General features: G+C 39.0%; 2 protein-coding genes and 1 pseudogene across 4 annotated transcripts in view; 1 reads left to right on the plus strand and 2 right to left on the minus strand.

The window, feature by feature from the left end:
* Positions 1–4453, minus strand: part of ME1 (malic enzyme 1) — a 199467-nt gene extending 195014 nt beyond the window's left edge. The window contains exon 1 of the mRNA XM_086707319.1: positions 4272–4453. Coding sequence (XP_086563445.1) covers positions 4272–4349 — 78 coding nt within the window. The 5' untranslated portion in view covers positions 4350–4453. The remainder of the gene's footprint in view (positions 1–4271) is intronic.
* On the plus strand, positions 3877–9676 carry LOC147581059 (uncharacterized). Of its 3 annotated transcripts, none has more exons than XR_015251367.1 (3): positions 3877–4280; positions 5005–5501; positions 9336–9676. XR_015251367.1 is itself a non-coding variant. In XM_086707328.1 (2 exons), the coding sequence occupies exons 1-2, from the start codon at positions 4577–4579 to the stop codon at positions 5092–5094; spliced, it is 396 nt and encodes a 131-aa protein (XP_086563454.1). In that variant the 5' UTR covers positions 4464–4576; the 3' UTR covers positions 5095–5370. The 3 variants fall into 3 exon arrangements, 1 of the variants encoding a protein (XP_086563454.1); XR_015251368.1 differs by having other exon boundaries at positions 3878–4167; XM_086707328.1 differs by lacking the exons at positions 3877–4280; positions 9336–9676 and adding an exon at positions 4464–4882 and having other exon boundaries at positions 5005–5370.
* A 287-nt stretch (positions 9677–9963) lies between these two features.
* LOC112862724 (acyl-protein thioesterase 1 pseudogene) lies at positions 9964–10446 on the minus strand (annotated as a pseudogene).
* Positions 10447–27047: the final 16601 nt, after the last annotated feature.

The following is a 27047-nucleotide window of genomic DNA, read 5'->3' on the forward strand; positions in this document are numbered from 1 at the left end:
CAATTAAAACTTCAGGGATGGTCAGGCTTAAACCAAATTCCAACTATTCTCCTATATTCCATTATACATTGTATAATGTATAGGCAACTGAGCTTTAGACTTAAATGCAAATTTACTTTCAAAAAACTATAATAAAAAGGACATAAATGTCAAAATAATGTTCAAACGACCACTCTAAAAGCTTCTTGCTTTATAGGAAAGAATATCCAATGGAATAACGACAGTGTCTTCAGCAAATGGTGCTGGGAAAACTGGAGAGCAACATGCAGAAAAATGAACCTGGACCACTTTCTTATACCATACACAAAAATAAACTCAAAATGGATGAAAGACCTGAACGCAAGATAGGGAGCCATCAAAAGCCTAGAGGAAAAGCAGGCAAAAGCCTCTTTGACCTCGGCCGCAGCAACTTCTTACTGAACACATCTCTGCAGGCAAGGGAAACAAAAGCAAAAATGAACTATTGGGACCTCATCAAAATAAAAAGCTTCTGCACAGCGAAGGAAACTAAAAGGTAACCGAAAGAATGGGAGAAGATATTTGCAAAGGACCTATCAGATAAAGGGTTAGTATCTAAAATCTATAAAGAACTTATCAAATTCAACACCCAAAATACAAATAACCCAGTGAAGAAATGGGCAAAAGACATGAATAGACACTTCTCCAAAGAAGACATCCAGATGGCCAACCGACACATGAAAAAATGCTCAACATCACTCATCATCGGGGAAATACAAATCAAAACCACAATGAGATAGCTTTACACCTGTCAGAATGGCTAACATTAACAACTCAGGCAACAACAGATGTTGGCGAGGATGTGGAGAAAGAGGATCTCTTTTGCACTGCTGGTGGGAATGCAAACTGGTGCAGCCACTCTGGAAAACAGTATGAAGTTCCACAAAAAATAAAAAATATAACTATGCTACGACCCAGCAATTGCACTGCTAGGTATTTATCTAAGGAATACAGGTATGTTGTTTCGAAGGGGCACATGCACCCCAATGTTTATAGCAGCAGTATCAACAATAGCCAAAGTATGGAAAGAGCCCAAACGTCCATTGATGGATGAATGGATAAAGAAGGTGTGGTATATATATACAATGAGGTATTATTTGGCAATCAAAAAGAATGAAATCTTGCCATTTGCAACTACGTGAATGGAACTAGAGGTATTATGCTAAGCGAATTTGGTCAGAGAAAGACAAAAATCATATGACTTCACTCCTGTGAGGACTTTAAGACACAGAACAGATGAACATAAGGGAAGGGAAGCAAAAATAATATAAAAACAGGGAGGGGGACAAAACGTAAGAGACTCTTAAATATAGAGAACAAACAGAAGGTTGCTGGAGAGGTTGTGGGAGGGGGGGATGAGCTAAATGGGTAAGGGGCATTAAGGAATCTATTCCTGAAATCATTGTTGTATTATATGCTAACTAACTTGGATGTAAATAAATAAATAAATTATAAAAAAAATAAAAATAAAAATAAAAGCTTCTTGAATTAAAAGCTGAGTACTATTTAAAAGACAAAAGAAATAAAAACATGGTTCATTCATTCATGAAATAGACATTTATTTAAAGCCCACTGGGCAAAATTCTGTACTAAGTATGAATCCTGCCCTATGACAATCAAAATAAAAAAAAAAAAATACAATGCAGTGAATACAACATGACATGGTACATTTGAATACACAAATGTTAATGATAACAGGACTAAGAGAATTAGGAACATCTTCCCTAGAGAGATTATTAAATCAGTTAATGCCATTTTAATTGTAGGAAATTACACATAGACAAAAAGGAGAGTATTAAGAGATACAGCAAACATATTTCAAGTGGAAGACTAAATTGGGGGACTAATGAGATCAATTTGAAGAAGACGGTAAACCTGACAAGACTGATTTTATATTCAACATTATAGGAACTATTATAAATACCTGGATGACAGAAGAAGAACATGAAGAAAACACTAACTGATGTACGTATTGCTCTCATATCTACATGTAGGACAGACTATAATCTGAAAATAAAACCGGTAAAAATCGTTGCAGTTACCCAAAAGCTGCGGTGATAAAGGTCTGTGTGAATGTGGCTGAAGAAGTCTTCACGCAGCCAGATGACAGGCTGGAGTGTTAAAGGGCAAGATCTACTAGCCTAGGTTATCACAAAAATCAATAAGAATTCCCAGGCTACCAGAAAACTTTAAAGCCCAGAGGTCTTCAGTGCAGGGCAGATCAGAACATCCCACAGCCATGGTTTCAATGGTAAGGATACTCTGCTACTTCCATTAGGCAACACACAACTGTCTTAGAACTGAGTAAGAAAAAGTAAAGCTTATTCCATTAATCACCCCAGAGTTGGTGAACTAGATTTTTTTTTTAATGTTTATTTATTTTTGAAATAGAGTCAGAGCATGAGCCAGGGGAGTGGCAGAGAGAGAGGGAGACACAGAATCTGAAGCAGGCTCCAGCTGGGAGCTGTCAGCACAGAGCCTGATGTGGGGCTCAAACTCATGAACTTGTGAGATCCTGACCTGAGCCAAAGTCGGACTCAACCAAGTGAGCCACCTAGGCGCCCCGGTGAACTAGATTTTATATCCAATTTGATACTATGCAGACAATAAAGTTCAATTACAAATCCAAAAATGTGTTCTTAACACATTCTGCTGTACCTTTCAACCTGGTGGAAGATCTTTGTGATATTATTGTTAAGTAAGAGTTAATCTTTATTGGTAAATAGAAGCCAAAAAGATTTTAAGTAAAGGCATAATTATTACTCTTGCTCAGTGATTGCCTATGCCATCTACCCACTCCAAACACTCATTCTTGCCCATGACTTCAGGGAAATTCAAACAGGTTATACCACTTATGTGGTCCTTCTTAAGTAACAACACATTATTTGGTCATAAATTACAGCAAGCAGATACACATGAAAGTAACAAATTATTTTATAACATCAGATTTTACCTCTGTTCTACTGAAAATAGGCCCCAACATGCAGACTAATAAAAAGAAAAATCTAGCAAATAAATTCATTTTGAAGAAAAAAATAAGTAGGAACTATTTAAAATTTCATGATGCTTTATGACCCCAAATACTAAACAACCACGTATTTTTTAAAAGTTATCTGTCACCACAAAAATCAAAAAGAACTCACACTAGCTATAGTTTATTAAATAGAAGAAATCGCAAATCTTCACGCCATTAATAACGATCAACAAATCACCAGCAACATGACCAGAAGGTAAGAGTGGGGTCCAGTTCCTAATGAAAAAGAGTATCTACTAAAGAGACAACCAAAATGACTAAACAGATCTCTGTTGACTGATGGCATTTCCCATATCCTAAATAAGGAAATGTCAAAATCACAGCTACACACACACACACACACACACACACACACACACACTCACACAAAACAATCTAGAGAGAAATTTAGCTATAAAGTGTGACTGCTTAGTATCTAGATAAGCAAAATTATAAATCAGGTATTTTTCATTTGAGAGAAATATTAGGTGTTCACTCGACATTACCAGTGAAGAAAAATGAAATGTTAGCGAGATCTGGAAAAGGGTCTGTAATTTACAGTGGATTCTTGTTTTCATAAGACGTCTTTAAAAAAATGTTTCTAATTTCCATAGGGCCAGATTCAAAAAAATAGGAATGGCTTTACCCACAGCCCCATGTCTAGGACAGGGATTTTGTACCAGGCCATGCAAAGTGTCCAAGGCAGAAGCCACCCACCACGCATTCCCAGCCTCCTAATCGTGTCGCTCCAGAAACCAAGAGGCCTTGACTTCTAGCTTGTTAATGTGATCTGAGGCTCTGGGAACTCATTTCTGTCCAGGATGGACCAGTAGGGCCACTTCTCTCCGAGCAGCGTCCAAGAATTACCACACTGAGTGAAACCAGTAAGTAGGTGGCACATACAGGCTGAGCTGGCAGCCAACCTATCTTCACAGAAACAGTTCAAGCACTTAGCCTGATACTACTTTCTTCGCCTTGCCTCCTGGAGACGAGAAGCCGAAAAGTAAACAAGTTACATCTCCTCCGGTCCCAAAAAGGGATGCCGAGGTGCACTAGCACCGCGCGCCCATCACACTGCTGGGCACACAGACTACTGGGTGGCCCCCCCATTCCGCCCGCAACGAGAGCCGCGTCCGGTGAGAGCGGACGGAGGGGTGAGGCCGCGTTGGGGGAAACCCCCGGAGGGCCGGTCCCAGACCGAAGGCGACCACTGGGCCGCCAGGTGGGCCGGAGGACTCACCTTGTTGAGGTGGGGGTCCCGCGTCAAGGCGTAGCCGCGCTGGTGGGTGTGGCGGCGGCGGGGGGCTGCGGGCTCCATTGCTGGCGTGCGGGTGGGCGGCGGGGTCGGGCGGCGGCGCGCGGCGCGCGGCGCAGGCGGCGATGCTGCTGAGACGCCGGCGCTGAGTGCGGCGGCGGCGGCGGCCCCGCTGGGAAAGAGCCGGCAGCCGGGGGCGGGCGTGGGTGGCGAGAGGGGGTGGACGCGGCGGGAGGAGCCCGCGAGAAGCCGGTGTCCCCAGCCGGGCAGCCTGCGAGAATCGCTGAGTCATGGCAGGAGATCAGCCGAGCCGGCGAGTGAGGAGGAGGAGGAAGAGCGAGGCTCTCGCGGCTCCCAAGGGGCGGCGGCCGCAGGAGTCGCTCCCTTCCATGCACTGGGCCCCACTCACCACTGGGTTGATGATCACAAGTGTCCTAGCCCGTCTCTGCGTGGGGCGTGCCTCCGTTGTGCACGGAACGCTTTTACCCCCGAGACCCATGCTAGTAGCAAGGTCACGTTCCCCCCGCCCGCCCCGGGGGCTTTGCGGGTACCGTAGCCCCTGGGCCCTCAGCGGGAGCCGCAAGGATACCCGGGAGGTGAGAAATTGGGAGGTTCAGGCGGAAAACAGCGGCTGTAGGACCGAGGGATGGGAGCACTCAGGAAATGGACCAAGGGGTTTGCAGAAGACCTAGACTGAGACTCTCTCTCTTCCCATTAGGCGCTTCGAAGCTCTCTATCCAGGGTCCCGATGCCGGCCACGCCCAGGAGCCAGACAGAACTAACCTTGACCCAGAAAGCAGAGGCCTGAGTAGAACTGGGAGGAAGTGTGGGCCTGTGGAGCTCTAGATTATACATGGGAATTTCACCTTAATATAATTGCAAGCCAACGTGTGTTACACTGCAGATAGTTATGGCCCACTGAACAGTCACATTTATCTTGTATATAATTTTGTGAGAGTTCTAGAAGCCAGGATGTTTATGAACCTCTTTGAATTCATGTTCAAAGATTGGATAACTCAATCTTCAAGGGCTTCAGTTTCTACTTTGGTGAAAGGAGAGGGTCAGAATAAATGATCTTCCAGCACTGGAATTCTGTTGTTATTGTTATTTCTACTTGAAGTTTCCAGGAATGGAGGAGCAGTCAGATCAAAGCCAAAAGGGGTGTGTGATACACAAAAACCACGAAAGATGTCGGTGCCCCAGTTTCTTTTCCAGGTAAGCAGGATCAGTAGTTTCTACCTGATTCATTTCTAACTAATGGTAGTACAAAAGACAGCATTAGGGATTGATTATGGGTTGATTTTGTATATCCATAAACTAGACACACATCCAATAATTTCTTAAGTTACCTTATCGGAAAGATTGTTATAGTAATTGTTTTTTAGCTATGCTTATATCCAGAAGCTTCTTGGGCCTATTCTTTGAATTACCTAGAATCAGTTGTTTTAAGGGAGAACATTTTATTAATGGGGAACATTTTACTGGCATCATAGAGTTCTTAAAAAAAAAAAAAACTCCTTGCATTTAAATAACAGTTCTCACTGTGAATGCTACAATCCATAAATAATTAACCCTAACTACAATACCTGAGAAGAAGGTATACTTTACAAAACTCACTCCCAGGGAGTTAACTGAGACATGTCACAATTAGAGTACTTTATCAGAAACAGAAACAGTTTAATAACAGGCCTCGGAAGCAAACTTAGATGCTGAAGAAACAAAAATGTCAGTACAACTGAACCTTGTTATTATGCCCCTCTTATAGAAGTTTAGCCTGTCTATTCCTGTTTCTGTGATGTATTACATACTGATAGGAAAGCTGACATAAATATAGGGAGGAGCCCAAAGTATATGGGCTCTACCCCCAAGCCCTCATTAAAGGGAGTACAAGATCCTGGCAGTGCAGGTAAAAAGAAGTAAACATATGGGAGATGTGAATTTAAGAGAAATAGTTCAGTTATCTTGAATGATAACAGTAGGAGGCCTAAGTGGGGGAGCCACTTTGTATATTCATGTGCAGTTCCAAGAGTACTGGAAGGAACTCTTTTTCCATGTAAATGTTATCCAGAACATTAAATTTCAGTCCTGTTTGTTTGTAAAGTTAGGTTTTAATATAAAAACAAAATCTCAGGAAACAAAAAAAACCTCATTTTAATTTTCCTTGTAAGAAACTACAGTTGTGCAATCTGCACATAATTGGTAATGTTAAAAATGGTTATGATTCACAAACTAAGGGATTAGAACCTGTAAATTTCTGTTGCACAGGTGAGTATACTATCAAATAAAAATCAAATTTTTCTTGCCAAATTTAATGTACAATGAACTCTAGTCATTAAAATCATTAAAATATGTTTATAGTATTCTGATTTAATGTCATTGAGATGAAGTACAGAAAATTTAGGAAATATCTAATGGTACATAGAGCATTTCAAGTGTTTTACTTTCATAGTAAACTTAAAAGTACATAAATTTCCCAGAAGGAGGGATTAGTCTATATCATCGGTGTATATTTGCAAAACATTTCAACAGTACAACACTAGAACTTTCAAAATGGGACATTGGAAATGTTTTACTTTCATGAGAAAAAAATATCTAATTTTTTTTAATGTTTATTTATTTTTGAGAGACAGAGCACGAGCAGGAGAAGGGCAGAGAGAGGGAGACAGAATCCAAAGCAGGCTCCAGGCTCTGAGCTGTCAGCACAGAGCCTGGCATAGGGCTCAAACTCAGATCATGACCTGAGCCGAAGTCAGATGCTTAACTGACTGAGCCACCCAGGCGCCCTGAGAAAAAATACCATCTAAAACAAAGATGTAGCTATATGATATGAGTAAGTAATCCTTATTTCTTTATACAAAAAGCATGTTACTACTATGTAAAATAAGTTCTGATTTTTTAGTTGAAAATCTCAACATGCCTGATTCTTGGTGTGTTTCTGCATGAAGGAAAGACCTTTGATCTTTTGGGGTTTTTTAGAATTCAGTGTATTAGGGAGGAGAAAGTCCACCAGAGTAAGTGACCCTAAAAATTCAGAATTTAATGTAGGCAGCTGCATCCTTGGGACAGCCAGCTCTAGGACTGTGAAGCATACAACTGGAATGAGTGCTAGTGTGGAGGAGGCTAAGCTCTCCTACCTTAGGTTTTCAGCTGGGACTCTTTTTTTTTTTTTAATTTTTTTTTTTCAACGTTTATTTTATTTTTGGGACAGAGAGAGACAGAGCATGAACAGGGAAGGGGCAGAGAGAGAGGGAGACACAGAATCGGAAACAGGCTCCAGGCCCTGAGCCACAGCTGGGACTCTTTAACAAGAGGACATTAAGAAAAGAAAAAGTTTATTAATGCTTTCAGTGCACATCACACAGAAGAAACTTGAAACAAAGAGTAACTCAAAACACCTTCTTAAAACCACTGTCTATATAGTATCTTCAACAAAGACCAATACATTTGTAGAGAAATGATAGCACAAAGGAAAACAGTTTTAGGCTTCCAAGGGTGGCAAACTGGAAGGGTAAATATATGGGAAGAAACTTAACAGTAAGGTTTGTTGCCAATTCCTCTTCTCAAAGATTCAAATTTTGGGGTGACATATCCTGGTTTCCTTCATTAGGTTTTATACCTGGCTCTAAGGAATCCCTGATGAACAAAAAACTCAAAGTTATTGGTATTTAAGTAACCTGGTTATAGGTGAAATGAGTGCATGAGATATTTCATTAGAATGTTTTAGGGACGCCTGGGTGGCTCAGTCAGTTAAGCATCAGACTATGGCTCAGGTCAGGATCTCACAATTCATGCATAGGGCTCTGTGCTGATAGCCTGGAGCCTGGATCCTGCTTCGGATTCCGTCTCCCTCGCTCTCTGCCCCTCCCCCACTTGCATGCAAGTGTTCTCTCTCTCTCTCAAAAATAAACAAACATTAAGGAAAAAAAAAAGAACTGGGGCACCTGGGTGGCTCAGTCAGTTAAGCATCTTACTGAGGCTCAGGTCATGATCTCGCAGTCCGTCCGCGAGTTTGAGCCCTACGTCAGGCTCTGTGCTGACAGCTCAAGAACCTGGAGGCTGCTTCAGATTCTGTGTCTCCCTCTCTTTTTTAAAAAGAAAGAAAGAAAGAAAAATAATGTTTTAAAGAGATGTATCCTTATACTATTCTTTAAGCAAAAGTTTGTGCAAAAGCCCCATTCTCTAAAGGATTCTACAGAATGCCTGGAGCTCTATAGAGTTGTGTTGTTGTTGTTGTTTTTCCCCCTGAAGAAAGCAATGTTACTCTTTAACAGTCAAAAGCATTATTCCTATTAGGGATAATGTAATACCACCTCATTCTTACTATGTATTACAATCATTTATATGGATATAAATATAAAAGTACAGGCACTGCATGGTGACTAATTTTGGAATAAATCCATAGACTAAGTCACAGCATGTATAAATCATTTATATCTTAACTGCTTACATATACCTGAACAAATTTTCATTAAGCATATTATTAATTTTCTAGTTATATAATCTGGTTGCAGTATTTTATTTTGCTGAAGCACATTTGAAAAAGAAGTCAGCTCCGTCACCTATTTTAATACTAGTATATTCTGGATCTCGTTATGCAGTGCATGTATAGAAAAAAGAGCATGGGGCGCCTGGGTGGCTCAGTCGGTTGAGCGTCTGACTTCGGCTCAGGTCATGATCTCGCGGTCTGTGAGTTCGAGCCCCGCATTGGGCTCTGTGCTGACAGCTCAGAGCCTGGAGCCTGCTTCAGATTCTGTGTCTCCCTCTCTCTCTGCTCCTCCCCTGCTCATGCTTCGTCTCTCTCTGTCTCTCGATAATAAATAAACGTTAAGAAAAAAAAAAATTTTTTTTAAAAAAAAAAGAAACTTAAAAGAGCATATATTTCCCACAAGGAGACATTTAGTCTCTATCATTGGTGTGTGTTTACCAAACATTTTAACGCTACAAACATTAGCAGTTTCAAGATGGACACCTGAAAAGGTTTCTACTCTGCTACAATGATACAGGTGTGACTTTACACAAGACATCTTAGTAATGTTAAATCAACTGCAGGTAAGAGTTGTGAAAACCAGTAAAGAAGCTAAGTTAAAATGGAGTCTGGAGGCAATGAAGGGGGAGTTCTCAGGATCACTCCTGGCAACTTAGCATACCTCAGGGAGAAGAAGAATGATTCTCCTTGCCCAGCAACAACCTAGCCAATGAGAAGCCCTCACTCTCCCTCAAATTCTCCCTCTCCTCCAATGAACTCTTGTTCAAAGCAGCCCCTCCCCACTCCCTTCTTTCCTCTGTACAAGGAAACTCTTTTTCCTTCCTTCTTGGGACTTGCCTATGGTTTGCCATGATTGCAGTCCTAAATTGCAATTCCTCTGCTATTTCTAAATAAATTCATTTTTGCTGGATAAATAACTGGCTGGTTTTTTTTCTTTAATTTTTTTTTTCAACGTTTTTTTATTTATTTTTGGGACAGAGAGAGACAGAGCATGAACGGGGGAGGGGCAGAGAGAGAGGGAGACACAGAATCGGAAACAGGCTCCAGGCTCCGAGCCATCAGCCCAGAGCCTGACGCGGGGCTCGAACTCACGGACACGCGAGATCGTGACCTGGCTGAAGTCGGATGCTTAACCGACTGCGCCACCCAGGCGCCCCTCTTTAATTTTTTTAATGGATGTTTTGTTTTTAAGGTTGACAGGGTTTTATCAATGAATTGCTTCATATCCATCATTTCCTGGTGACATGAACTGCGCATCATGCCTTCCTAGGTTTTTAAAGTTACATTGGTTGGATTTACCGATGTTTTTAGCTTTTGACAAAAGAGAACCAACCATTATTAGAAACCAAAGGGTGGTAATCTCCATGGCACTAAGAATAGAAATATCTGTTAGCCTCTGCTAGGACTCCGTGGAATGGAAGCACACAGGGGAAGTGAGTACAGTGATGCCTGCCAGCTTCTGCTGTGTGGTAGAGCAGTATATAAAAGACAAAGCTCTGTCCTGAGAAAATCCTCCCCAAATAACAACATTAAAAGGAATACCTTTCTTCACCTCTGCTCTATCAAGGGCTTTACATTTATGCTATCCAATTCCAGGTTCATCCTGTAAATCTGGTAAGAGCCCAGTAACATTAAACAAGGCATAGCCATATTCACAATTAATGTGACAGGCATAACTAGCACACGTGGGTAAATATATTTGATACATGAACTTCTGATACCTGCAAAGTCTTCTGCCCACCCATGCTCAGTATCTCCATGGTGAGAAGGGGTGCAGACATCGACGGTACTGCCATGTGAGAAGCAGGAACGAAAGTGGCGCCTGTGAGCTGCATCCCCTCTAGAAGGCACGAGTATCATGGGTCTAGGCCAGTAGTTTTCAATCTTTATCCCATATTAGAATCATCTGGAGAGCTTTAAAAAACACTCTTGCCTAGGCCAAGAGTTCTTGATTTAATTGGTCTCAATTGTAACTTCAGCACCAGGACTTTTTGCCCCAAGCTCCCCAGATGATTCTAATTCGCAAAGTTGAGAACCACTGGTCTAAAATAATGGTTCTCAAATTTTTGCATGCATCACAGTCAGTTGGAGGGTTTGTTAAAATAAAGAACCTTTTGATTCAATAAATCTGGGGCGCCTGGGTGGCGCAGTCGGTTAGGCGTCCGACTTCAGCCAGGTCACGATCTCGCGGTCCGTGAGTTCGAGCCCCGCGTCAGGCTCTGGGCTGATGGCTCAGAGCCTGGAGCCTGTTTCCGATTCTGTGTCTCCCTCTCTCTCTGCCCCTCCCCCGTTCATGCTCTGTCTCTCTCTGTCCCAAAAATAAATAAACGTTGAAAAAAAAAATTAAAAAAAAAAAAAAATCTGAGATGAGGTTTATAATGTGTTTTTCTGACAAGTCCTAGGTGATGCTGATGCTGATGGTCAAGAGAACACATTTGAGAACCACTAGTCTAGAGCAATGCTATCTAACAAATATAATGTGAGCCACATACATAATTTAAAATTTTACAGGGAGTCACATTTTTTTAAACTAAAAAGAAACAGGTAAAATATATTTTAAAAATATATTTTATTTTACCTATTATATCCAAAATATTATGTCAATATGTTATCAAAATAAAAATTATTAATGAGATGTTTTACTTTCTTTTTTCTTTGTACTAAGTTTTTGAAATCTAGTGTATTTTACACTTATAGCACATCTCAATTTGGACACCAAATTTTTATCAGAAATGCTTGTTCTGTACTTAGATTTTATAAAATTTACAATTGACATAATAGATACATATACCCAAGTTGTTGCAAACATACTTAGAAGATTCCAATAACTAAATTCAGTATATATATTTTACATTTAAATTAACATAAAATAAAATTTATTTTTCCCTATTTGAAAAATGCATTTATTTTTCCCTATTTGAAAAATGCAATTATTTACTGAAGGTCAATCATTATCTACCTGTTTCTACCTGTTTGTACAGTTTCCTTATTATTAATAGATTGTGCTTCCTAAAGCTCATATGCAAGTCAATGATTTAGAAATCAGATTGCATTTCTTCATAGAAATAATACAACAAATGCTTCCAGGGTATCCGATTAAAGCCCACTTAACACATAATGGCTGAAATATACAAAGAATCAAAGAGTACTTCTCTGCAGTTTTTAAAAATAAAATGTTTCTGAATAAAATATCAAATTCCAATTCAGTATTCCATGAGTATATTTCTCTTTCAATAAGTGCCTTTGAAAATGGATGAACAATATAAAGATTTAGTTCCCAACAGATGTAAAGTATGTCACCTGCTTTAGAAGGCAGAATCAATTACAGTCACATTTGGTTTTAAAACAACTGTTTGCATTTCACTACATAAAGGACATTCATACAACCTATGCATAAAAAAGAAGCCACAGGAATATTTCCAAATGTAAAATATAGGTCTAAACTCAAGTCCTCTGCTCTGAATTCTCCAATTGTATCCCACTCACTCATAGAAACAAGGTTATTAATTAAACCTATAAGACCTACATGATCTCCTCCAGTTTTATCTCTGTGGCTTTGTTACCTTTATCTTTCCCTTAGTCTCTCACTCCATTCCAAAGGACCCTGATCTCCCAAACAGGACAAACACATTCCTGCCTCAGGGCCTTTGCTCTTGCTGTGCCCTCTAACTGAAAGACTCTTCACCCAGATCACACAGGGCTTCCTTATTCCCTTCAGGCCTTTTCCTAAATGTTTGGGTCTTCACCAATCATTCCACATAGCAATTACTAACCCTCCCCCCACCTTCCTTCCTCTATATCATTCTTCCTTAACTTTTCTCCATACAACTTTTCACATTTAAATATAATATGCAGTTCACTTATTTGTCATCTCACTGCTACCACCACTAACATGTCAACAACATGACAATTGTGATTTAATATTTTTTGGTCCTTTCTGTGGAACCTAACACTTTTATGTTCCTGAACTCTACATAAACAACTTTCTAAGTTATTTTATGATCTATTTATTTATACACACATGTCTTTCATATGTACAATTTTTACTTGACTATCTTCCTTTAAGTCTTCTGCATGAAGGGAATAGATCATCTTCCCTTTGGCAAAAGATTTAATTGGAGGTAGAAAATTCATTGTTGTAGTAACTGGTGAAACAGCCTTTCAAATAATTCTTGGTCTTCAAACATTTTGAAAAATTCGTGTTTTCAGGGCTAGCTCAGTCAGCGGAGTGTGTGACTCTTGATCTTCAGATTGTGAGTTCAAGCCCCTTGTGGGGTGTAGAGATTCCTTAAATCAATAAAACTTTTTAAAAAATTCATGTTTTCTGGGGTGCCTGGGTGGTTCAGTTGGTTAAGCATTGGCTCAGGTCATGATCTCATAGTTCATGAATTTGAGCCCCACGTTGGGTTCTATGCTCTCAGCGTGGAGCCAGCTTCAGATCCTCTGTTCCCCCCTCTCACTGCCCCTCCCCTGCTCTCTTTCTCTTTCTCAAAAATAAATAACATTAAAAAAAAATGCATGTTTTCTATATCCCTATAGAATGACAAATTTCATTGAGGCTGTTCTGTAATCAATATTCATTTGGATTGTATAATTGCGTAATGTTCAAGTACCCTGTAGAATTATATCAGCTGTCTAAATAAAGTACCCATTTGTGAATAGCGTGTTCTATATTATTTAAAACCTAGAAGTACAACTTCTATGAAAAAGATCCAGTTCAATGATTTTTGTCATTTGATTTCACTGAATTAAAATTGTACTACTTTCTTAAATCTGTTTTTTAATCATTTAATCTAGATAAAAACCAAACTCCCATCATTGTAATGAATAAATCTATATCATTGCTTCCAATTACTCTTTAGCCTACCAACTCTGCCATTTGTTGGTGTGATTTCTTTTTTTTTTTAATTCAATTTACTTAAACTAAAAAAAGGAAAAACCATTCACCCATTTCTCCTACATACACAGCCCTAACCCCATCTCTGGCAACCACCAATCTATAAGCTTGATGTTTATTTATTTATTTATTTATTTATAGATTCTAGATATAAGAGAGCTCATGCAGTATTTGTCTTTGTCTGACTTATTTCACTTCTCATAATGTCCTCAAGGACCATCCATGTTGTCACAAATGGCAAGATTTCATTCTTTTTTTATGGCAGAATAATATTTGTGTGTATATGCATACATACATACACACACACATACCACATTCGCTTTTTCCACTCATCCATCCATGGACCCAAGTTGTTTGCATATCTTGAGTATTGTAAATAATGCTGAAAGTAACATACAGGTGCACGTATCTTTTTGAGTGTTTCATTTTCTTTACATAAATTCCCAGAAGTGGAATTGCTGGGTCGTGGTAGTTCTATTTTTAATATTTTGAGGAACCTCCATACTGTTTTGCACAGGGGCTGCACAGTCTGCATTCCCACCAATAGTTCCCTTTTCTTCACATGACTTGTAATTTCTAGTCTTTTTGATAATAGCTATTTTAACTGGTATAAGGTGATCTCTCATCATGGTTTTTTTTTTTTTAATGCTTATTTATTTATTTTGAGAGAGAGTGCATCTACAGGGGAGGGGCAGAGAGAGGGAGACAGAGAATTCCAAGCAGGCTCCACACAGCGTGGAGCCCAGTGTGGGGTTTAATCCCGCAATCGCGAGATCTCATCCTGAGCCAATATCAAAAGTCAGTCAGTCAACCAACTGAGCCACCCAGGCACCCCTCTCATTATGGTTTTCATTTGCATTTTCCTAATGATTAATGATATAATGCATCTTTTCACGTAACTGTTGGACATTGGTATTCATGTACCTTTAAACATTGAATTGAGGGCCTCACTTGTGCTGGCCAGATTTCAAGTACTTAATAGCTATTTGTGGCAAGTGGCTATCAAGTTAGAGAGTACAAATCTAATCCAATATATTTGGGTTCTTAAATAAATGCTTTAAGTGATTGAAGAAGGTCAAATATACATATCCCTATTTTTGTGATATTCACATAGGAATTGTTACTTTACTTTCAGAATAACTAGAGTTATACTGCCTTATTAGTCTTCCACTTATATATTTATAAGTGCTGTGCAGAATATTGATTTCCTTTATAATGCACTGATTCTTTTCCTTCTTCTCAGTCAACCTAGTTGGCTCATTCCTCAAACTGTTTTATTAAATGTTCACAAAGTGCCATGGGGCGCCTGGGTGGCTCAGTCGGTTAAGCATCCCACTTCGGCTCAGCTCATGATCTCACGGTTCATGGGTTCAAACCCTGCGTCGGGCTCTGTGCTGACAGCTCAGAGCCTGGAGCCTGCTTTGGATTCTGTGTGTGTGTGTGTGTCTCTCTCTGCCCCCCCCCCCACTCTGTCTGTCTCTCTCTCAAAAACAAATAAAAACAGGGGTGCCTGGGTGGATCAGTCGGTTAAGCATCCAACTTCAGCTCAGGTCATGATCTCACAGTTCGTGAGTTCAAGCCCCACGTCGGACTCTGTGCTTGACAGTTCAGAGCCTGGAGCCTGCTTCCAATTCTGTCTCCCTCTCTCTCTGCCTCTTCCCTGCTAACGCTCTCTCTCACAAAAATGAATAAACATTAAAACATTTTTTAATGAATAAAAACATTAAAAAGTTCACAAAGTCCCAATTGGTACCATGATATATAGAATAAAAGTACAAAATACAAAAGATTACATTTAAAACAAATTTCTGAAATTCAGGTGTTCAAGTAGGTGTTGCTCTTCAAAATAGTCACACTGCTTGGGAAGTTTTGTGCATACTCCTAACATTGCTGCCATCAACTGAAATGTTTTATTGCAGTTTCTCTTATGGAATTCTTTCTCATTCATTCTGGGTAAGCGGTACAGCACAGTCTTCTGAGAGTATTAGATTAGTTTGATATCCACAGGTGCCAGGGTTAGGACTTCAACATATCTTTGGGGAGTCACAATTCATAACAAGCATGCATTCTGAAATCAGACTGGGTTTGAGTCTTGTGCTACCACTAATATCATATTATGCAGTACATGTATAGTGCTTAGAAATATGCTTGTCACATAGTACTCAACAAATCTTTTTTTTTTTAATTTTTTTTTTCAGCGTTTATTTTTATTTTTGGGACAGAGAGAGACAGAGCATGAACGGGGGAGGGGCAGAGAGAGAGGGAGACACAGAGTCGGAAACAGGCTCCAGGCTCCGAGCCATCAGCCCAGAGCCTGACGCGGGGCTCGAACTCACGGACCGCGAGATGGTGACCTGGCTGAAGTCGGACGCTTAACCGACTGCGCCACCCAGGCGCCCCATTACTCAACAAATCTTATCCTTTTTCTTCAAGATCCAATTGAAACATCATCTTATGAAGCCATCCCCCACTATCCCCTAATTTATTCAAAACGTTTATTGAACATTTACTCAGGCTATGCACTAATATTCAGAAATAGGCTTATGAGGAGAAACAGCTAATACACAAGTAAATAAGTTGATAATTATAGGAAGTGTGAAAGAAATGAGTGTGCACTTCAGCAATCAGTAACATGAAGACTAGTTTTAATTTTTATGATTTTTGCTTCAAGTTTTAAGTTGTAAAGTTTAAATTCTAGTTTGTTAACATACAGTATAGTACTGGTTTCAGGAGTAGATCCCAGTGATTCAACTCTCACATATAACAGCCAGTACTCATCCCAACGAGTACCCTCCTTAATGCCCATCAGCAGTTACCCATCCACCACCCACCTCCCTCCAACAACCCTCAGTTTATTCTCTGCAGTTAAGAGTCTCTCTCTTATGGTTTGCCTCCCTCTTTTCGTTTTCTTTCCCCATGTTCATCTGTTTTGTTTCTTGAATTCCACATACGAGTGAAGTCTAGTTTTAATTTTTTTTTAATGTTTATTTATTTTTGAGAGAGACACAGAGACAGAGACAGAGCACAAGCAGGGGATGAGCAGAGAGAGAGGGAGACACAGAATCCAAAGCAGGCTTCAGGCTCGGAGCTGTCAGCACAGAGCCCAATGCGGGGCTGGAACTCACAAACCATGAGATCATGACATGAGCTGAAGTCGGACACTTAACTGACTGAGCCACCCAGGTGCCCCAAGTGATGTCTAGTTTTAAATACTTACAATGTTTTTTAACTGTATTTTTTCACAGTTCTTGGGATGCTTTATATATTAAGTACTTGGAAATATTTCTGAAGTATTTCTTCAGGTGTAACCACAGATAACCTCAATAAGGCTTCAGTTACATGTATATAGCAGATTTGTCCCCAGTGGAGATATTTACAGAAATATTCCATCAAGTATGAAAGGGAAAACACTCAATTATACAAGTAATAGCTAATATACTTGTCAAAGAGGTATTAAAAGTAGTAGTTTGGAATATAGACTCTGGAACCAGACTTCCTTGGCTCCTGTAGCAGCTTTGCCACTTTCTAGCTTGGGTACCCTTGTTGTTTTAAATTTGTTTTAATGTTTTGTTTTATGTTTGAGAGAGAGAAAGAGCAGGCAAGTGAGTGAGCAGGGGAGGGGCAGAGAGAGAGGGAGACAGAGAATCTGAAGCAGGCTCCAGCTCTGAGCTGTCAGCACAGAGCCCGATGCGGGGCTCAAACCCACAAACCTATGAGCTGTGAGATCATGACCTGAGCTAAGGTCGGATGCTTAACCGACTGCGTCACCCAGGTGCCCCAGCTTATGTACTCTTGTTAAGTAACTTACCTCCCTTTGTCTCCTCAGATGATTTATCCTCACTAGTAGTAATGCCATATAAATATGTGTCAAATGAAAACGAGATAAATAAATCAGGCACACTATATACTTAGCTTGAACTTTTAAAAAGAAAACACTATCCATCACCATCATTAGAAGAAATTAAGTGTCCTAAGAATATCATTTTTACTTAGAATTTCAGCAAACAGATGTTTTGGCAGAATTGAGTGAGACTTGACAGGTGTTAATATGAATCCTGGAGGACTGTGTATTTTTTATTCTCATGACAAAATAAGTATTATTTGGAATTGCTTGTTTTGTTTAAATTTCATGGTTTGTTTTTTTTTTTTAATTTGGAGCTAAAGGTTCCTGAAAATGCAGTTGAGTCCATGGAAGTTTTTTAAATTTGTTTTGCTTTTCCCAGATATCATCACAGTATAGCCACCATAATACATCATCTACATTAACTACCTATGGTATTGCATCTAAAACCCTCCACTCTAATTGTCCCTGGTACCCCTACCTGTCCAAACCTCTCCCTTAGACTGAGGAGTGCCAGAGCTATTCAGGTTCTATAAGAAGCAAAGAAATTATGTTACTAAAAAATTGGAAAAGCTTGTAGGGTATTCCAGTAAGGTGTTGGTATGTAACATATTACTCAAAAATTTAGTGGCGTAAAATGATAATAACCATTTTGTTATCTCTCATGGGTTCTGTGTGTTCAGAATGTGAGAAAGGCTTAGCTGGTCAGTGCTGGCTCAGGATCTCTCCCGTGGTTGCAGTTCAACAGTAGCTGGGACTGGGAAGAGGGATAGCTGGAGCAGCTGGGGGCTGGGCAGAAACTCTCTCTCTTTCCCTCCCTCCCTTTCCAGGTCATCTCAGGCTCTCCATGTGAGGTCTCTCACTCTGGGCTAGCTTGAGTTCCTCACACACAGCAAGGCTACCTCAGGACAGTCAGGCTGCTTACATGGAGCCTGAGGTATTCCAGAACAAGTATTTCAGGCAACAGGGTAGAAAGTGCTTTTTCTTTTGATTACTTAGCCTTGGAAGTCACATACTGTCACTTCTCCCATACTGTCTTGATCCAGTCGGGAAAGCCTGTCTCAATGAGAGGAGTGCCAAAGTCACATGTAAGAAGAGCTTTTGTGATAGGAGACGTGTGATAGGCATTTTGTGATAATAGGCATTTGGAAAATACCATCTGCCACATAGGAGTGAATAGATCTACTTACATTTGTGTATATCTGTATATATATCATTAGTTCATCTGGAATATGCAGTGGGTGGTGCACTGGACATAGACAAGTTATCGGCACCAATATAACATGTACATAAGTAAACAAGTTGAAAAAACCTATTCCAGAAAAGCAGTTTTTAGAGAGTGTTTTATAATTGAGTTTAGATTCAGGCCCTATCCTTTACCGTATCTTGGGTGTATCAGATTTCGGAGTCACTGGTGACTCTGAATACAAAGAGATATCCAAGTGCTCTTTCAATTGCTTTCAATGTGTTTTATGTGGTATGTTTTCTTCTAATACTTTGAAAAATGGCAATTCCTAGGAAAATATATGTTAGTGCACAGCCAAAATGTTAAATTAGCCATAATACACCATTATACAATATCTTAACTATCTTAAATAGTTAGGAGATTATTAAATTGGGCTCGTTTCATAGACTGTTAACAAGGAGCAGTAAAAGAATTGCATATTAGAAACCAAAGGCATTTGGGTTTATTAGAACCATGTACTGATTCAGCCGTAGTAGGAATACCATATTAAAACTGATCATGGACACAAAATATCGACTGGATAGAGAATTCTTTTTTATTTTGAAAAAATATGCTCCAAAATTATTGATGGTTTGTTTCATTTTATAGTTTTGTAATGTTTGGAGTTTAAAGAACTGTGTGCCTGGGTGGCTCAGTCAATTAAGCGTCCAACCATGATCTTTCAGTTCGTGAGTTCAAGCCCTGTGTTGGGCTCTGTGCTAACAGCTCAGGGTCTGGAGTCTGCTTCAGATTCTGTCTCCTTCTCTCTCTGTGCCTCCCTCTCTTGCACTCTGTCTCTCTCTGACTCTCGAAAATAAATAAACGCGTTAAAAAAAATTGTTTTAAAGGAATATATGTTACTTTCATATTCAGAAAAAAAAAAAACACAAAAACTTAGGATATGTCCAGGGGAGTGTATATACTGTATATTTATACTGGGAGCAATATACTGTAAAATTTTAGGAACCTCAATTTTTTTTTTCTTTTGTTCCAAAGGTAATTGGAGATGATGATTTTCTCTAATTACTCTTTCTGCAGTATGGATGCATTTAAATCTCTGCTTGCCAGAGGCACTGAGGCCAACCATATAATGCAACACTGAGACAGGAAGGTATTCATAATACCTTACTCTGCCAAACACCTGTTCAGATCCACCCCACTTTTCTTAGTTTGAAAAAGCTGGACTAAAAACAACACCCCCCCAAAAAAAATCTAACCATAAAAAATTAAAGTTAAAACATTTTGTAGAAATGTAACCCTTTTTCATAACAATATGTATTAAAATTTACCACTTAACGCTGACTCACCTACAGAACAGATTTGCATGTAATTTAGTTAATAAATCATTGATTTTCAAATATAACAGGATATTATTAGTAATTCTCTCTAAGTGGTGATATTATAAGGCTTTCTACTTCTCAGTATCTGCTACATGTTTTGAAATGTTTGATGTTTATAATTAGAGAAAATAAACGTTAAAAAAAAAACTTTATTACTTATTTTTGAGAAACAGAGACAGAATGTGAGCAGGGGAGGGACAAAGAGAGAGAGAGGGAGACACAGAATCCAAAGCAGGTTCCAGACTCTGAGCTGTCAGCACAGAGCCCAACATGGGGCTCGAACCCATGAGCTGTAAGATCATGACCTGAGCCGAAGTGGCATGCTTAACCAACTGAGCCACCCAGGCGCCCCGAGAAAATAAACATTAAATATGATTTATTTTCAGGAAACATTTTCAATCACAAAAATATCATGTTTCAAAAACTACTTACATTTCTCCTTGGAAGGAATATCTAGTTAGTGCTTTAAGATTGCCATTAGTTTCTGACACTATATCAAATTGTCTTCATACCTCAAACAAATATAAAAAATAATGAACCAAAAATCACACACATGAAGCGTTAACCTTATTAAGTTGTTTTATTTAAGTGGAATTTTAGGAGACAGAATATTCTTTGTTTTGGAGATCAACTCAAACTACATCGACCTTGTTAACCTGGCATCCGTGGGCTGCATCTAGTGGTTAGCATCCAGTGACCTGCCAGAAATAGGCACCAACTATCAATCTGTAATGTCACCAGAAACTTGGTATTTCAAATCTAGGTCTAAGCTGAAGCTCCAAATGCAGTGGCAGAGCTCCAGACACTCTGGTTTATGGGAGAGTGAGAATATGTGTCTGAAAGGATGTACTCAGGAGAGTTATACAAGAGATTCATTCACGATAAATGAAGAGACCCGATAGAAAGCACGTAGGCCAGAGGGGAAATTTGAGGACTAAAATAAATTTTGCCATAGTGGAAAGAGCAGGACCAAACCATTTTTTCTGAACATATGGCACAATTTCTAAGGGAAATTGGGAATCTTTGGGCAGAAGAAAAACATTGTATGGATTTGGTAGGAAAAACACTCTGGAGTTTTGAAAAGAACCATTCTTTAACTACTTGTTCTCCACACAAATCCATTTAGTCATTCGAGATTTCTCAATGAGAGTAGAATATATATTGACATAGGAATTTACACGTAATAGTTTTCAGACTGGTCACATTCAGATTTGGAGATACATATTCTTTGCTAGAACCACATGCAAAAAAAGTTGGAAGAAGTAGCCAGTCACTTGTCCTGCACCTCCCCTACCCTCATCTCGGCTCCCTGAGCGTGTGTATCTTCTATGGGCGGTGGAGCTTCAAAGGTGGATTATCAGAGCACTTTCCTCACCTTACACGGTGGAGGCTGTTCTGTTCAGCAGTTAAAATGGGCTTTGGAGAGACCTGAGACCTTTATACATGCCCCGCCCCCCTCGCCCTCCCTAACTGTGCTGGCTAAGAAAGATAAGGCAGGAATTAAGTTTTATCAGGTAAACCAGAATCACACAGAGACAGGAATAATCCCCCACACTCTTCAGCTCTTTCCTTTCCTTTCTTCATGCTTTACTAAACCACTCTAGAGGCAACGAAAAAAAAAAAAAACAAGGAGCAAGAAATGAAAGGACCATGCTGAGCAAAGAGGGAGGAAACATTCAAAAACACAGGCAAAGTTAGAGGAAAACTATAAAAATTCCTCTGTTGAAAGGAGTATATCAAAATGCCGTCAAGGTCTTGGAATGAATTTCAGACAGTGTAAGTCCATCAGAGAATAAACGTTTGAATGCTTTACAGGTCAAGTCCCAGAAACTCATACTTTGATTCATACTTTGACTTGTTTGCCTGTCTACACAGAAACCAGCATATAATTGTAGAAAAGATATTACTTAATACAAATATTAAATCACCTGCACTTTGTTTTCTAACATTTTTCTCACAATTCTTCTGATGGCATCTGTTGGAAAGACACTAAGTCTATCTCATGAGGCTAAAAGAGTTTTTAACTCATAATATCTTTCTCCAATCTGTACATTTTTGTAAGTAGATCTGCACATAGAAAAAGTAAAAGGACATAAGAACAAAGCCCTTTACAGTTGAAGCCTTATGGTAGTTTCTGAATGATTAAAAAGCAGCAGAGAGAGAACCACAGTATATTAATTATTAATTCTCTGGTATCTAAAGATCCCACTTTTTCATATGCCCCTCATACCTTCCAGTCCCCACACCTCCAAGGAGATAATGTATTACAAATTTTCTAGAATTAGCCGCTTTAAAATCTATGTCAAAACACAGAGGACAGAGTTGTATTTTCCTTCAGTGATAGAATTAACTTGCATATAGGTTCTTCTTGATTCCTAGTTCTACCTATGACATCTTTGTAATTTATCATATTCTTACAGGAGGAAGAGCACTTAATAAACCCAGCCTAAAATAGGAGTCTCCCTAGATAGATTCCTTTTAGAAATGTATAAATAAAAATTCTACCACACGCCAACTTTTCAAAACTCTCAATAATTGTAATGAATATAAATATAAATTTATTTTATAAACATAATAGGTTTTTCTTTTTATTTATTTTTTTAATGTTTATTTATTTTGAGAGAGAGAGAGAAAGTGAGAGCACATGCGTGCAAGTTGGGGAGGGGCAGAAAGAGATAGAGAGGGGGAGAGAGAGAATTCCAAGCAGGTTCTGGCTGTCAGCATAGAGTGCTGTGTGGGGCTTGATCTCACATGACCGTGAGATCATGACCTTAGTCAAAATCAAGAGTTGGACGCTCAACCAACTGAGTCACCCAGGAGCCCCAATTTTTCTTTTTAAATATCTCCTTATTTCTACATAGTCATTTAATGAAACTATCAACTCTTTTATTTTTTTTCAAATCTATTAATTTTAATAAGACATTGCTAATATTTCTTCCCATTCAATGTACTAAATGATACAGAAGAAGAATACCAGAAATAAAAAGTTAGGGGGGGAAGACTGTTGGAGAACCATGAAATTAGATAATTTTTTTAAAAAGTGGGTCGACTGAGGGGTGTCTGGGTGGCTCAGTCATCTAAGCATCCAACTTCAGCTCAAGTCATGATCTCATAGTGTGTGAGTTTGAGCCCTGAATCAGGCGCTGTGCTGACAGCTCAGAGTCTGGAGCCTGTTTCAGATTCCGTGTCTCTCTCTTTCTCTGCCCTTCCCCCACTCATGCTCTGTCTCTCTCAAAAATAAATAAACATTAAAAAAAATTTTTTTAATTAAAAAATGGGTTAACTGAAATCTTAGTGAGTACGGTTTTGCTGGAAATATGTTACTCTTATTATGAAATACTATTGATTTACTGACATCTACCCTACAGGCCATTTTAGTAACATTGAAATTATGACATCAGGGTGTTGCCGGCAGTAGATATGGTAGTCCTTGATATACTTGTTATCTACTAATATGTAAGAAGTTACCACAAAACAGTGGCTAAAATAACAAATGACAAATAACAGGCATTTTTATCTCACAGTTTCTGTGGATCAAGAATCCAAAAGTGGTTTTGCTGGGTGCCCTGGCTCAAGGCCTTTCACAAGGATGCAGTCAAGGTGATGGCCAGGGCTGCTTTCATCTCGAGGCTCGACCAGGAGAGCATCAGATTCTAAGCTCACTGATGTTGGCAGGGTTCAGTTCCTGGTTGGCCCTGCTTGCTCTGGGAGGCCTTGCATAGGGCAGAGCAACCACAGCAACTTGCTTCATCAGAACGAGCAAGCAGAAAATCCAGAAAGAGAGAATATTAGCAAAATGGAAGTCAGAAGTGACATCACATCACTACTGACATATTCTATTCTTTAGGAGCAGGTCACTAGGTTTAGTCCATGCTCCAATAGAGGAGATGGCACCAAATGTGTGAATACCAGGAGGCACAGATCTTTGGAAGACATTTGAGAGACTGCCTTCCACCCCTGCCATAGGAAATTCTTTATATCACCAGAGCTTTTTCACGCTGCAGTATTTTTGGATAACCATTTCCAAAGGTTTTATTTGAATAAATTGTCTATTTTGTATTCTGAAATGTTAAAGAAAAAAAAAAGGTATTTTGAAATAATTTTTTATATACATTTTAAAACAGTTGCTAGTTTTCACATATTAGTGATATATCTGAACACTTGATATATTAAAACACTTTCTTGGCTAACCAAAATTAAAGGGAGTCAGAAGGAGGAAAAATTAGATAAATAAATAAATAAATAAATAAATAAATAAATAAATAAATATTAAATAAGTATATATATGTGTATGTGTGTATATATATATATATATATATATATATATATATTTTAAATATGCTTCAGTCTTGACCTAGATAGTATCATAGAATGTAGCTTCTTTGACACATCTATCATTCAATCTCTCCCATTTTACAAATAAATTAAGGTAAAGAACAGTTATAGTTGGACAGTAAAATTGTTTCCAAAAAAAATAAGTAAATCCACAAAAAAGTCCAGTCAATTCTTTAAAATTTTTCTCTTCTCTACTGGGTCAAGCATTCTCAACCAGATATTTTTCTGTACTTATTGATGTCAAAACTTGACACCTATGTGCATTTTTCTATAGACAGAACTAATAGCATTCATGAGATTTTTATTTTTAATGTTTATTTATTTTTGAGAGAGACAGGAGTGAGTAGGGGAGGGGCAGAAGAGAAAGGGTCCAAAGCAGGCTCCACACTGACTGCAGAGAGCCCAATGCAGGACTTGAACTCAGGAAACATGCCATCATGACTTGAACTGAAGTCAGATGCTCAGCTAACTAAACTACCCAGCTATCACAAAAACATTCATGAGATTCTCAACAAAGAACCATTGCCCTAGGCAACAAAAATTTACACACTAAATTCTCATATAGAGCCTCATGAATTTATTGGATTTATTGGATTTTTTTTAACTGTTTCATCAATGTAACTAGTGTTGGTCTCCACATTTATTCAACAAATAGTTGTTGAATATCTACTAGATTTGAGCCACAATTCTAGGTAAAGGAAATATAAGTCCCATTGTTAAGGAGCTCACACTTCTGGGGCAGACAATAAACACACTAATATAGACAATATTGGATGTGATAGCTTTGTGGAAAAAATAAGCAGGATATACCTGAATCATTTGAAGCATTAATAGATATATGCAGTTCATCCTAAATCAATCTCTGATTTAAAACCTTTTACACAATAAAGTACACTCAATTCAGTACAGCAGTTATTTATTACACACTTACTAGGGGCTAGGCACTATGCTAGATGCTAGGGAGGCAGAGATGATTATTTCCTCTAGGAATCTCTCTGGGCTGGATTAGGGTTTCCCCCTTTGTGAGCATAAACTAATGTGAGCATACCTTTATTGGGTTCACCTCCAAGCCCCCATCTGTTTTAGTGTGTCTCTTTCCTTCTTGGCTTGTGAACTGTTTGAGAGCAAGACCAACCTTTCATTATTTTCTGAATCCCAAATGCTTGGGGCTTAGCAGGAGTTCAATAAATGCTTATTGACCCACACTTGAGGAGACAGGTTAACAGTGGAGGGATAGCACATACCCCAAAACTTTCTATAAATTCTGCCTTAAGCAGTAAAATATAGAGTGGCATTTTTCTTTTAGGTTCCAGGCAAAATCAGTGAGTGTCATTGATATGAGATCTGATACTGATGTGGTTTGAAGTGTTGGGTTCAGACTCTGTGTCTCCATCTATCTCTGCCTCTTCCCTCTCCCTCTCAAAATAAACATTAAAAAATTAAAAAAAAAACATTAAGACAATTGGGTGTTCTCAGAGGACTGTCACTCTGCTGTCTCAAGAACTTGTCAATGGGTTTTAAGTTGCAAGGAAACTTAATTTTCCATTTGCTTCTTTCCCACATCATTGCCCCTTGAAGAATTTTGACCCTTAAATCTTTAAGGTTGTTAAGGTTGGAAGGTCACATCTTCTGTAACTTCTTGCTGAATAGGAGCAAAGAAATGTCCCTACCTTTGGGTCAACATTGGTCAGTTGGGAGTTTATATATGTAGGAGTTACAAAAGGCAGAAGCAGCTGAATCCAAGGAATACACATGTATGGGGCTTCCTAAGTGGAAAGGATCATCTGTCAACTTGAAATTATGGCAGTGAAGGAGTCTCGGCACCAAGTGGAGAGAGCTGGGAGGAAACAACAAAGTATGATTAGAATAGCAAAAAGACAAAGAAGCCCAAATAAAAGTCCTTTGGTAGTTGACAAAAATCTTCCTCCAGTCCAGGAGTTTAACCAATCATTAGACAAAAGAGAGGAATAATTTAAAGTACTAATTTGAGTACTCGTGTCAGTTAGAAATCCAGAAATATTTTTGTGGTTACCTGAAATGTATGCAGAGCATACATTGATAGCACAAGTTCCACCTCGTGCAGCAGTTACAACATCTAATGCCATTGTATTTTGTAAAACTGCTTTACACATTTGTGTTACTTCAGTATTTAATAGGAAGTGCTATGTTGAATGTCACTGAGGGCTTTGACTGTGTCTTATTAAGAGCTTCCATGTGCCAAACAACATCCTCCACTCTCAAAGAGGGAACAAAGATGAATGCTAGGTGGTCATACCGATAAAACACAGAATGCATCCACCGTTGTTTTAAATTTCGGAGGTTGCTGGGTTGGTAATGGCTTTAATAATGCATCCATGAATCCAGGCAAAACCCAGAGTGTAGCAGCCTACCCAGCCTGGGGGAAGCTATGGCCACAAATTAGAGCCACATAGTCTTTGGGGCCCATTAGGAGGCAGCCATCTAATTTTGGGTCTCCTTGAACTGCAGTTAGGATATCAAAGTCCATTTGGTTTTGGAGAGCCATCTTTTGAATTTTGGGGTAACTGCATGTCAGCCTTAGTTAAAGGTGGTCACTGTATGCTTGGTTAAAGCCTCTATTTGCAATTTTCTATCAATAGAGGTAGTGCCTGGGACAAA

The sequence above is a fragment of the Puma concolor genome, chromosome B2, assembly GCF_028749965.1.
Source record: "Puma concolor isolate L17-30 chromosome B2, mPumCon1.1.hap2, whole genome shotgun sequence".
NCBI classification, from domain to species: domain Eukaryota; kingdom Metazoa; phylum Chordata; class Mammalia; order Carnivora; family Felidae; genus Puma; species Puma concolor.

Coding starts and splice junctions, on each gene's coding strand:
- LOC147581059 (XM_086707328.1), top strand. CDS start 4,577: ATGGCAGGAGATCAGCCGAGCCGGCGAGTGAGGAGGAGGAGGAAGAGC. Junction 4,883..5,004: donor GCCGCAAGGATACCCGGGAG/GTGAGAAATTGG, acceptor TCTTCCCATTAG/GCGCTTCGAAGCTCTCTATC.